This window comes from Mytilus galloprovincialis, chromosome 1 (assembly GCF_965363235.1).
Source record: "Mytilus galloprovincialis chromosome 1, xbMytGall1.hap1.1, whole genome shotgun sequence".
Classification (NCBI taxonomy): Eukaryota; Metazoa; Mollusca; class Bivalvia; order Mytilida; family Mytilidae; genus Mytilus; species Mytilus galloprovincialis.
In genome coordinates this window covers 97,338,645-97,351,101 of record NC_134838.1, presented here as the reverse complement: position 1 = coordinate 97,351,101, position 12,457 = coordinate 97,338,645, and the positions used below count along the sequence as shown (strand labels likewise).

General features: G+C 30.0%; 1 protein-coding gene across 1 annotated transcript; it reads left to right on the top strand.

The window, feature by feature from the left end:
* The first annotated feature begins 293 nt into the window (after nt 1–293).
* LOC143046239 (uncharacterized) lies at nt 294–11,594 on the top strand. Its single transcript, XM_076219291.1, has 11 exons — nt 294–432; nt 2,367–2,470; nt 3,308–3,454; nt 3,993–4,145; nt 4,464–4,558; nt 6,152–6,275; nt 8,709–8,813; nt 9,218–9,286; nt 9,438–9,578; nt 10,278–10,353; nt 11,297–11,594. Exons 1-11 carry the CDS (start codon nt 390–392, stop codon nt 11,383–11,385), a joined length of 1,146 nt encoding a protein of 381 aa, XP_076075406.1. The 5' UTR covers nt 294–389; the 3' UTR covers nt 11,386–11,594.
* Nucleotides 11,595–12,457: the final 863 nt, after the last annotated feature.

The following is a 12,457-nucleotide window of genomic DNA, read 5'->3' as shown; positions in this document are numbered from 1 at the left end:
TTATCCAGTCCTTCCATTATGATACTGTTACAAAATTGTTAATTTTAGGTAAGAATCTCATAGGATATATGTGAGGGTCAGAAGTGGACAGCTAATTTTAGAGAAAGATAGTTTGAAACATAGACTACTGTATCTCTGTGTTATAATAATCTAAACCTAAAATTGTGTTATAATGATATAAGCCTAAAACGATAGGATACAAATATGAAGATCCTCATCGTGACCCTCACTTGTCATCATCCAAGATTATGTGGTTAAAATCCGGAGTTTCACGCCGATTCCGATTTATGTTTGGAAAAATAAAACGCACTGGTGATAACAAGCGTGAAATTGACACAAAATGAAAACAACTACACGTGCATGATTATTATGTTTCAAAAGCAAAAGAGATGGGAAAGAACAAGTTTAAACGACAACCAGGGGCTACTTTAGGTAGTTTCGATACCGTATTCTTACTTAAAAATTCGTCGAAATCACCATAACACTATCTTACAAACAAAATATACACACACAGAAATTCCTTTTTCGAACATACATTTTTGTATTTTCTGTCCTTTAATAATAGTCAAGTTTAAAAACGAAGTTAGAATTATTTGATGAAGGAACAAATCAAATAACATAAACTAGATATATTGTTAGGGAGCCAGGACAATGGGTTGAATCAAGTATTCATACTATACAGATCCTTGGTTGAATCGCTCCTCGACAGATGCACAGCTTAATTATGCCTACATGTACATGTATATCGAGTGTCACTGTGGATACCATATCAAAATCAAGATCAAGACATTAAAACAGTGCTTCTAGGTGTATGCATAAGGGTTGTCCACTGTATATTCGAAAAAAAAGTCCTACAGTACATGGTAATATTAAAAAGGTGCCTTATAAAATTGTTCTGTCTAGAACCATATTTTTGCCATTAATTCACAAAAATTCTTAAAGAAAAATAGTAACAACAATTTCAAGTTATGTCCTTCACTATAAAAGTTTTGAATAATTTGTGCAATATAGCATCATATTTTTTAAACTGCTGGCTCAACATGTACATCACATGCACATTGGAAAGAATTGATAATGACCCTAAAAGCACAAAAGGCGTTCATTAAAACCCAAAGTTTTTTTTATGGTGTACAGGTAACAGGAGTGAGATTTCCACTGTCACTGGCTTCGCATGTTCACATTGTCTACCCAAGTTCTGGGATATTGGTCAAACTATAAAACCATGTAAACATAAAGATGTTTATTTAAAAGACATATATATATGGTTGAATATGATTTACATACCATAAATATACAGTGGTGGCTAGTTTACTTGTCATTATAACAGTCCCCAAAGTGGGAGCCAAAAGATGAGTGTCTGCTCATTTCAAATCCAAAGTGTAGACTACCCTGAAGCCGGTGAGTGACATCATACTTATAGTTACTAGGGACAATGAGCCCAGCCAAGCTGGAAGTCTGGCACATGCAAGAAGCAGGAAGTCCTGACAAGAATAATTACATGGCGTGTCTTGGAAGAAAGAGTTACAGAACTGTAAATAATTCTAACATTGTCTAACATTAACCAATTTCCCCATACAAATAGAATGGACAAGTAAACAAAGTGACCATGATTTCAATGAAATGCAACGAATTTGAAAGCGGAATATTGTATTTCATCAAAATTTTAAGAAGATTTGGTAGGATTGCCAATGAGACAACTATTCACAAGAGACCAAATGACACAGAAATTAACAACTATTGGTCACTGTTCAGCCTTCAAACGTTAGTAAAACCCGAATCTCAGTCAGCTATAAAATGCCCCTAAACAACAATTTTAAAACAACTGAAAAACTGACGGCCTGATTTATGTACAAAATAATGAATGTAAAAAAATTTATAGTTCGCATGCTTAAGTATGCAGTTTGTGATGAAATTATTGAAATTTGACAGATGAATTACGTACATTGGAATCTGTTCTTTTATATTTGGTAGGAATTCAGGAGGTTGGTGAAATGAATAAATGTATTGAAATTGAGATCAGGAAAAAAATGAATTAGCTAAAAAAAAAAACTGGTTGGATCATCATTTTGTAGCTGCTGTGACCAAAACTGCTTTGATTTACTTAACTGTACTAATTTCATTTTGTATTATTCATTTATTTAGTAAATGTTTTTTTTGATCAATGAATAAAAGCTTTTTGTCCTATAAATCCAATTTTTCAAGCAGTGCTAATATACATTTTTTACCATGAACTTTGATTGAGTATTTCATCAGATTTAATAACTGAGTTAAACTGATTAAGATATACATGTATGTAGTGTTACATTGAACTTTTTGTAACTGTATTAAAAAATTGAAAAATGGTTGCCTGGAAAAATATTTTTCAGATGACAGGAGGAAAGTTTTAAGAGATGCAAGAAAACAATTTGCTACAGAATCTGCTAAAACAAAAACATCTCCCCAGTACAATGTTGATCAACTTCTTGATAAGGTAATGTAGAGCCTAGAGAAAGTTTAATTTAATTACATTCTGGTCTTTTTGAAGCAGACAGTCCACACATATCATGTATATATGTAGGAAATCTGTAAATTTTTGTCATATTAGACCCACAGGAATTCAAAAACCCACCCAAGTATAACATAGATGCAATCAAACAATACTAGATTAGAAATAAATAATCTTCTATACATCTTTCAGTTAAGCTTTGAATTCCCCTATTAAAGTTATGTATTCAAACTCTAAACACAGCAAAGATATACAAAGGTTTGGTTAACAAAATTTAAAGTAACTAAACACCTATACCTGTATACATGTATTTCAGAGTTTGCTTCTAACTGACACCAAATGCATTATTTACAATAAAATTAAATCAACTTAATCAATTACTACACTATAATAATCATGATAATATTGCATATGCAAATTGCATATTTACCCATGCCAAGAAATTTTATTTTTAGTGAGATTTATTCTAAGGTTGTTACTTTTGAAAATAACAGTTAATGTAAAGTTGTTGATGGAAATGAAGGGAGATGATTGTCTATTATATGTACTGACATGATTCCTTTCTTGGTACAGGTATAGGTTATAAACTATATTTGCCAGTACAGTGTTACAGATAGCAAATAGGCAGATCTAAAAAAAAATCAGAAAATGCTCCTAGCTATAAAGTAAGATTTGTAGGAATTTGTTTGATAACCAAATCATGTATATCTCCCTAATTTGTAGTAATATTGATGTTGTTTAAATTCCTACCAGTACTTTAACGTTTGTTCTTCAAAAAATTATGAATTGTATGAAGTATATACATGTTATGGTATATTGCAGGCAGAGGATTGTATAAACAGATTTGAGTATGAAATTGCTCAGAAATTTTGTCAGCGAGCCTTAGAAATAGAGGCAGATAATATCAGAGCTCTTGAAACTACTGGAACATTACTTTTAGAACTAGGAAACCCAGAATCAGCAAAACAGGTGGGTTGTATTGAAATTATTACCATTTTAATAAACATGATAAAGGGTCCTCAGAACAGGAAAACAAACATTTTGAAATTTGCAATGGATTCATCCGTATTAGAGCAGGACTCATGGATATTGATATCCTGATATGCAAGATGTTACAAGTTTTTGTTTATCATAACACATGTTATCACTTATATCATGTATATCATAGAGTGGTTGTATGGGACACAACTTAAAAGGCTTAGTAAAAAGAATGTCTGCTTGCAATGAAATTGTATTGGAACTCTGAGATAGGTAACATCAAAGCAATGGTAACATCATGTACATAGAGAGCGATAGCGGAAACAGCTCATTTGTGTTCCAGAACAACCTGAAATACAAGCCACACCACTTGCTTTATAGCCTTGAACATAAGATAATATAGTTGAAAACATCATCCTCACACATGAATTTATCGCTCTGTCACGATTATATACCTTGGTAGCTCTATAACAAATAGAATACAACATATTTAACTGTTAATGTAACCTTTATTGTGTTGTATTTGTAGTGTTTAGGGAGAGTAGTAGAGATATCGCCAGACAAAGGACATGAGAAATATATGTACCTAGGCCAGTTGTTTGAAGGAGCTCAGGCTGTAGAATGTTACCAGAAAGGGATAGAGTTAATGTTGAAGGAGAAAGAAAATCAACAAGCATTGGAGGTTTGTATATAATTATGTATTGAAAAAAACTCCATATATGGCTGAAACTTGAATAATGTCTCTATATGAAGGGAGCAATACTGTACATTTTTGATACAAACATTTAACAACAAAGACATTAGATTAAATTGAAATTTGCATTTATTAAAATAAATTGTAAATGTTGCTTTTTAGCAAGGTATTGACAATTTTAGAGCCAAATTGAGGTCATGGTTGTCATAGACTGGCAAAAATTATCATTTGTGTACCCCTGTATCCAATGTTATACACCACATAAGTATTATTTGATAAATGCTACTTGATTGTCATATTTTGTAGGTAGCAGCGGCTTGTGGTGGACCCCAGAGTGTGACAGACAGTGATATTTCTGGTGCATACTCAGCTATAGCTGAACTTTATATGACAGATCTGTGGTAAGTAAGAATGCACATCCACACATTGATAATTTATAATCCTAATCAGCCATAGGATAATAACGAAAATTTAAATCAGCAGACTAAAAGTTAGTATTAAATCTACATATAGCACTCAGTCATAATTCAAGAACATATTCTGCAATTGATCAAAATTATATGAGTGAGGTTATTATTACTTATTTCGGTTCACAGAGATATTTCTCTGCTACAATTAATATATATCATATATTATTGTTTAGATTGTAGTCTCACATAACCTTATAGGTATAATACGTACTACATTGTTATTGAATTTATATGATAAATCAGTGGAAACATTTTATTATCGACGAAAATATCACATCAATTTTAGTTTATATGTATTAAAGTAAGATTGTGTAAAAACTAATATAACTATCATGTGTTCAAATGTTTATGTATTAAATAGTTATTAAAGCAATTGCTTTTATGTCATCGCGTATGACCACCTTTGTGACGTAGATCAAAGACTCTGCCCAGATCAAGTAAATTTTTATACCTGCGATTCCATTCTCTGTTCATTCGATGTTTCAACAAAATATAGAATTATATCAGTTGTTGATTTAGTATTGACAACTTGACTAAATTATCTCTGATTAAATAAATTCGTATTTCTTTTAGAAAGAAGTCAGGTGCTCTCGTTCATTCATAAATTTATCGTAAAATCAAAATCACTACACAGGTTAACTGTAATAAAAAAATAGACAAACTTAACTGACCTATTTTGTTAATTTGTTTGTGCAAATAATTTAGCCGAACAAAACCTTTGTTAAAAACACATAACTAAAAGTTTGTTTTCTGTTTTTGTCATAACTCCGTCAGATCTATCGATCACCTTATTAATGGAATGGATCCGTCCATTGAAAAAAGTACATCCTTTTGGATATCAAAACCGGGAATGCACTTTCCAGTGGACGAGTCTACTACGTTTGTTGACACTTGATGGTCCACTGTGTTTGCAATTTTATTTCCTATGTTTAAGAAATATTTGGAATGGGAAATAAATTTCCAATGTTTCCTAAAAAATTGATAAATATCAAATTTATTTTTTAATGTCTTGTAAGATGTTTTTTTTCTTTCCCGTTTTTCAACATTTGCATATGGAAAGCTGAAATGTTGAACTGAATGGTTATATTTAAATAAAATATGAAAATTCTTTAAGTTAAATCAATAAAGGAAATTATTTCCCAGTTATAAACACTCTACAAGGGGATAATCTATTATGCTTTCTTCATTGAGAAAACTATATGTTTCAGCACATATATTTTGCCTTCAACTGTAACCTGGTAAATGTGTCGCTTGTAAAATGTATAACATATGAAAAATGACTTTCTGCTAAAGTCTTATTGATATAAAGTTAAAACATTCTAACTTCTCACAAGACAAGACTCCTGTCATGTTTATTCTCATTATTATACATGTGAATGAAAAATAAAAGTACTAGTCACAAAAAAATTAACTTGGCAGCAATTGCTTTTACAGCCTTTAAGGCTTTGATTGTATTTTAAGGTGAAAAAAGTGCAAATGAGTAAGTTATAGTTTGATTATTAAGCCTGATGTTTTATTTTGCAGCTTTGAAGATGAAGCAGAATCCAAATGTAAAACATTTATAGAAAAGGCAATAGATATAGATAAAGAAAATCCTGAAGGATATCAGTTGATGGCAAGTTTCTTGTTGTCAAAAGATGACAAAGAGGTACTAAAATTAGAGACGGATCATAAACATTTTTAGTATATGAACTCAGAAAATCCCTAATCTTTGCCATCTTTAAAAAACGCAATAAAAGAGTTGCTCCTTTTGATGTTTCCTAATGATCTTTGAGTTAAAAGTTGTTTAAATTAAATGTAGATTATTTATGAGTTGGTTAAGGTGAAGTGATAATGGGTTAGATATTTGTTTCCTGGTCCTGTGGAACTGTAAAAATTGAGTTTGCTATGTACAGTTTCAAATATAAAACCATTTTTGTTGAGCCTCGAAAAAGCGAAACTAAGCGATCCTACGTTCTGTCGGCAGGGGCGGTGGCGGCGTCCACAAATATTCACTCGGGTTAAAGTTTTTGAAATTTTACAGCAGATTCCAACGAGTATGAAGCTACAGGTAGATTCTTTGGTTAGCTTCCTTGATAGCTCAACCATGAAATGATTATTACCTTAAAATTGGGAGGAGCATAGCACTTATTCGTCATCCAATAAAAACACTCATATCAATGGCCTGTTTATAATAATAATGTATGTTTCATACGAACAGGTTTACCTAAACAACTTTGCAAATTAAATTTTATTTTTTATAGTCTTTGATTGAATTAAAAAATTCTTTGTATTACAATAAATTAGAAGCGGAGTTAAGGTTTATGTTTTGTTCAAGTATGAAAATATTTAGTGTTGATTCAATGCTAAACAAATAGAAATTTTATAGAAAATCCACATCATTTCCCCTTGTACTCTCATAGTGGCAATTTGGTACTTGATAGATGGAGGATTATTGCAAGCAGTGCTAGCAATGATTTCCTAAAAAACAAGTTTAGAAATTTAGATATTGGTTTAAACAAATATATATATAAATATGGACCAATTCAAGTACACCTTCTAGGGTGCGCTCGACTTTAGTGACTTAGCACGATTTTTTTTAATTTAAAGGTTGTAATAGGACTTTTTGTAAACTTTAAACGCTAGTACATCATAGAAAATCAAGAGAGTAATCTATGCTTAAAATTTTATAACAAAAATATCTGTGGGGTTTCTACAAAAATCTTGTTTTTTTTGCCAATAAATCCCATTTAAAGTTAAAAATGCAATGAAACTATAAATTATAATGCTTGCTTGAAGTTTCCCCTTTGTATATGTACAAAATGGTCCATCTCTATTATTCATTATCTTTGCTGTTTTTATACTATTGCAGTTTGAAAAATTCGTAATTCAAAGGCAACAGAAGGATATTTACGCCGTGATTGTACCATTGTAAAGTATATACACATAACTGTATTTATAAATGAACTGAGTAATTGATTGAAATAAAATTGGCAATTCAAACACACCTATAACATGCTTGTGAATCAATAAATTTTAAATTTAGATTGAAAACTTATTTTTAAACTGACTTGTAAAACTAGTTTTACAATGTTTATATTCTGTCACTAGTTCTGATTGGTTCTCTGTTTAACTATTGACTCCACCCACAGGCTTGTATACCTTACCTAATAATGATTTCATGGTTGAGCTAGCAAGGAAGCTAACCAAAGAATTTACACATAGCTTCATACTCGTTGGAATCTGGTGTAATAACTTTCTTATACTATACTTGATTTTTACAAACTTGGACAGAAGCTTGTTTATGATCATAAGAAAGTATCCAGAAGTAAATTTTGTAAAAATATAATTCCATTTTTTTCGTATTTTACTTATAAATGGACTTAGTTTCTCTGCCAGGAAACATTACATTCACTCTGTGGTTAAAGTTTTTAAAATTCTAATTACTTTCTTAAACTGTCCTGGGTTTGTACCGAACTTTGACAGAAGCTTGTTTATGAACATAAGATAATATCCAGAAGTAAATTTTGTAAAAATAAAATTCCATTTTTTTCGTATTTTACTTATAAATGGACTTAGTTTCTCTGCCAGGAAACATTACATTCACTCTGTGGTTAAAGTTTTTAAAATTTTAATTACTTTCTTAAACTATCCTGGGTTTGTACCAAACTTTGACAGAAGCTTGTTTATTATCATAAGATAGTATCCAGAAGTAAATTTTGTGAAAAAATAAATCCATTTTTTTCCGTATTTTACTTTTAAATGGACTTAAACAACACTTTTACTCTGTGGTTAAAGTTTTTAAAATTTTAATAACTTTCTTATACTATTTTCAATTTGTACCAAACTTGGACAGAAGCTTGTTTATGATCAAAAGCTAGTATCTAGATAAATATTTTTATTGATTTTTTTCATTTTTGTTGAACTTGTGATTAACAGCAAAAGTAGGCGAGACACTGGGTTCCGAGGAACCCTTACAAATTTTGTTTAAACTTTATCAGTGCGTCTAAGCATTGTTTTAAGCTTTTTTGAATAATTTTGAGACTGTCAGATTTTTTAGAAGATAATAAAATGGATTGTAATATGATTTTTTTTTTTGTAGAATGCAAAAGATGTTATGAAAAAGAGTGTATCATTATGGTTACCAAAATTTAAAGCATTAGATAAAGGTGAAGTGACTGATCAAGACAATACTGACCCTGTAGAAGTAAGATTTCAACAATTTATTTTAAGGTTATGTCTCAGTTTAACTGCTTGATCCTTGTAACAAATGTAATTGATTTAACAAAATCAAATTTTTCAAGGTGAATTGATTCTTTTAATACAAAAGTGTTCTTACTCAAAGATATTTAAGGGGCAACTGTGAGATATTGCTGTAACTTGATGGCTAATCTATGTCATGTTATATATGCCTTCCAATTTATGTAAATGGTAATTTAGTTAACATCTTCAATTATATCACTTTTAAAGGATTGAAAGTATGTAGGATATAAGATAATAATTATCAAATTAGATTTGAAATCTTTAACAATAAAATTGCATCCTCTGACTCATTGTTAAAACATTTTATTTAAAACTTTTAGATATTTATTATCTATTGATGTTTTACAGGCAGTCCCTTTAGGATATGATACCAGAATTTCAACCACCAAAATACTGATAGAAGTTGACGAATATGAAGTAAGTTTTTGTTTTGATTGTTGAGATTTTTGTAACAGCTTCTTCAAAAACTTAATTCTTCTTTACCATTTATTTACTTTTCACTATTGGAAGTTAATGACTATTTTGTATGATGTTTGATTTTTTTCTAAATAAATATTTGATATTTTAGACTGCAATAGATGTAGCTGAAAGCTTGTTAGATGAAAATGATGAAGTACCACAAGTATGGTATCTTATTGGATGGGCAAACTTTTCAATGGGAGAAGACTATAAAAGCAATGCCAGGTATTATCTGGAAAAGTGTAAAAAGGTATGTTTACAAATGGACCACTATAAAAAATGTTTTTTTATAAAATTGACATACTAACTAATCATAAGTTTAAAGGTATAAATGCATTGATTTTAAAATTCTTCATGTATCATATTGTTTACTTATAAAACAGTATAAAATATTAACCATTACTAAAATTATAATTCTCGACGAGTTAAAAATGTAAAACTACTTTTGAAAAGTCCTTCATCTGAAACAGCAATTTCAATTTTACAACTATGAAATACATGTATAATAATCCAATTTTTTTAAAGTGGATTGTATGTAAACATTTTAGAGTGTAAACAATAGAGCAAATGACTGTTTCTCAATAGCCAATTCATACAGTTAATTAAAAATTCTAAGAACTATAAAATGACAGGTCAATAGCTCACAGCAGTCAGTAGTCTTAGAAAGTAATCACATATATGAAAGAATAAGCAATTTACTTTCAGTGAAAATTCTTTGTGTAATTTATATATTGAGATTGAAAAAGCACCCTAAAATGCAATACTAAGAGTTGTCAAGCATGTTACTAAATATAATTTAAGAAGTTTGCCATGCAATAAATGAATGGGTAATTGCACAATTATTGACCAATACTTACCTTCATAGAATCAATCATAATTTTACTCTAAAGATAACATTTAGTCCCTTCAAAAGATTAAAATGTATTGAATCTTATACTTGATTTTACAGCTTTGTGCCAAATTAAAATATGAAGATGAGGAATTGTTGAAACATGTGGATGAGCTGTTGTCTGACATTGGACCAGGTATGTTGCAGGACATAGTAATATTAAATTTATGTAATATAGGGTTATTACATGAATATTGGGGAATATTGTCCAGAGTAGAATTTTATATTGCTCGAGCATGCGAGTGCAGTATATGTTCTACGAGGGACAATATTCCCCAATATTCATGCAATAACCCTTTTATTGTATAACAATATAATATTTGAAAGTAAAAATTGGTTTAAACTCAGATTTTGTCGTTGATGACGTCATGAATTTTGAAGATTTATTGCACTAGTGCAATATTGGAATTTGTTACACGCTAACTTTTGGTTACTTTCTGTGGGAAATATTATATTGCTGTACAATAATAATTGTTATTAAAAAAAGATAAAATGGGGAAGAAAAGAATTGAAATTAAAAGTGTCTTTGAAATATCAAAATGTTAACTACTTGAATATAAAAAAACTACTGTTGATTCATTGTTTTTCGTTGGATACCAATTTTTGTGGGTTTAGTGGGTTCAGGTGAACAACCAATTTTAATGATCAACGAATTACAAATTTTATATAGGCTTTGTATGCATAAAAAATAATAATAATACATGAATCCACAGTATGCAGTATTTATCAACACATCTCATTATTATTATATAAGTCATCTAAACAATTATGATTATCTCCACACTCTTCAAGGGATAGGCTGTATTGTATTTACGTTTTCTGTCTGTCTGTTTTATATTCTGTCTTGTTACTATGAACAAAATGTCACCAACTAGACATTTTTTAGTTAAAATGTGTGAGTACTGTTTGTATCATTTTGTTGAAAAGTTTGTAAAGTTTATTTTGGCCTGTAATAGCTATTCTTACATGCCCAATAGAAACTTTAGCAAACTTGGCTGGTGGACATATGACCAAGTGTGGAGACTGCCATATCTGTCATTCTTGACCAATTTATTATCCCCTGTATAATTCTTTTCTAGGTGATGAAGATGAAGAGGATGATGGAAAGAATGGGCAAGAAGAAGTAGAGATAGAAAGTGATTCAGACGAAGAAAACATGGAACATTAACTTCAATATCTGTATGGAATAGATAACTTTACTGTTTGTATGCATTTGTTTAAAAATGACAGAAACAGTTCAAGAAGTATCATAAAAGATTTACAGCCATATTATAACTACCATTTTTGTTGCTGATTATTTTATTAGTGCTGTTATTAAAGATGTGAAAAAATGCCTGTTATTGATTTGAAAATAAAAAGATGTTGTTTGAATGTTAATGAGACAACTTGTATTAAGTGTAAATGAAGGTTTGTTGGTTTAGAATCTAAACTTAAGATGCAAGGTATGGAATAAGCCTGTTTATGATCATGTTCAGTGACTTCTTATATCTGTTGTTTAACTAATTTGGTCAGTTATGTAACAAATGGAGCATTTTTAAAAACAGTTATAAAAAAATGATTAAACAAAATTGACCTATTTAACCTTTGATGACAAGAATGTGTTTATAGATGGTATACTTACCTTGTCTTGATGACAAGAATGTGTTTATAGATGGTCTACTTACCTTGTCTTGATGACAAGAATGTGTTTATAGATGGTCTACTTACCTTGTCTTCTATGCACTATGGTTGAATTGGGGATTATACTATAACATGGTACCTAATAGGATAGTACATTTTTATGTATTTGCCACTGAAATACCAAGCAAATGTATTAAATGTAGTTAAAATCTTATTTGATTTGAAGGGTGTCAACATTGTGCAAGATGAAGAGATGATTTTGCAGCAGAATACACATACTTTCAAATAATGGCTTATGGGCATGGCTTTCTAATAGTAACTTCATCACAGCTAAAGTTTTCTGCAAATTAAGAGAATGATGTAACACAAAGTCTTGTATTGAATATTAGCCTATATGATATCCTATTTCAGACCATTTTCACCTAAAATGTCCTTAATACTTTTGACACAACATGTCTCTCATTCATTTTTCTAGATCTTAAGGGATAGAATTCCTATATTTTGTTGGCATAATGATTAATAAATATGAAAGTTATTTCATTAAATTATCTTCAAAAAAGATAAAGAATATATCAAAGGCAAAAAGAAAGTAAAATGATAAACATGGAACATAATTTTAC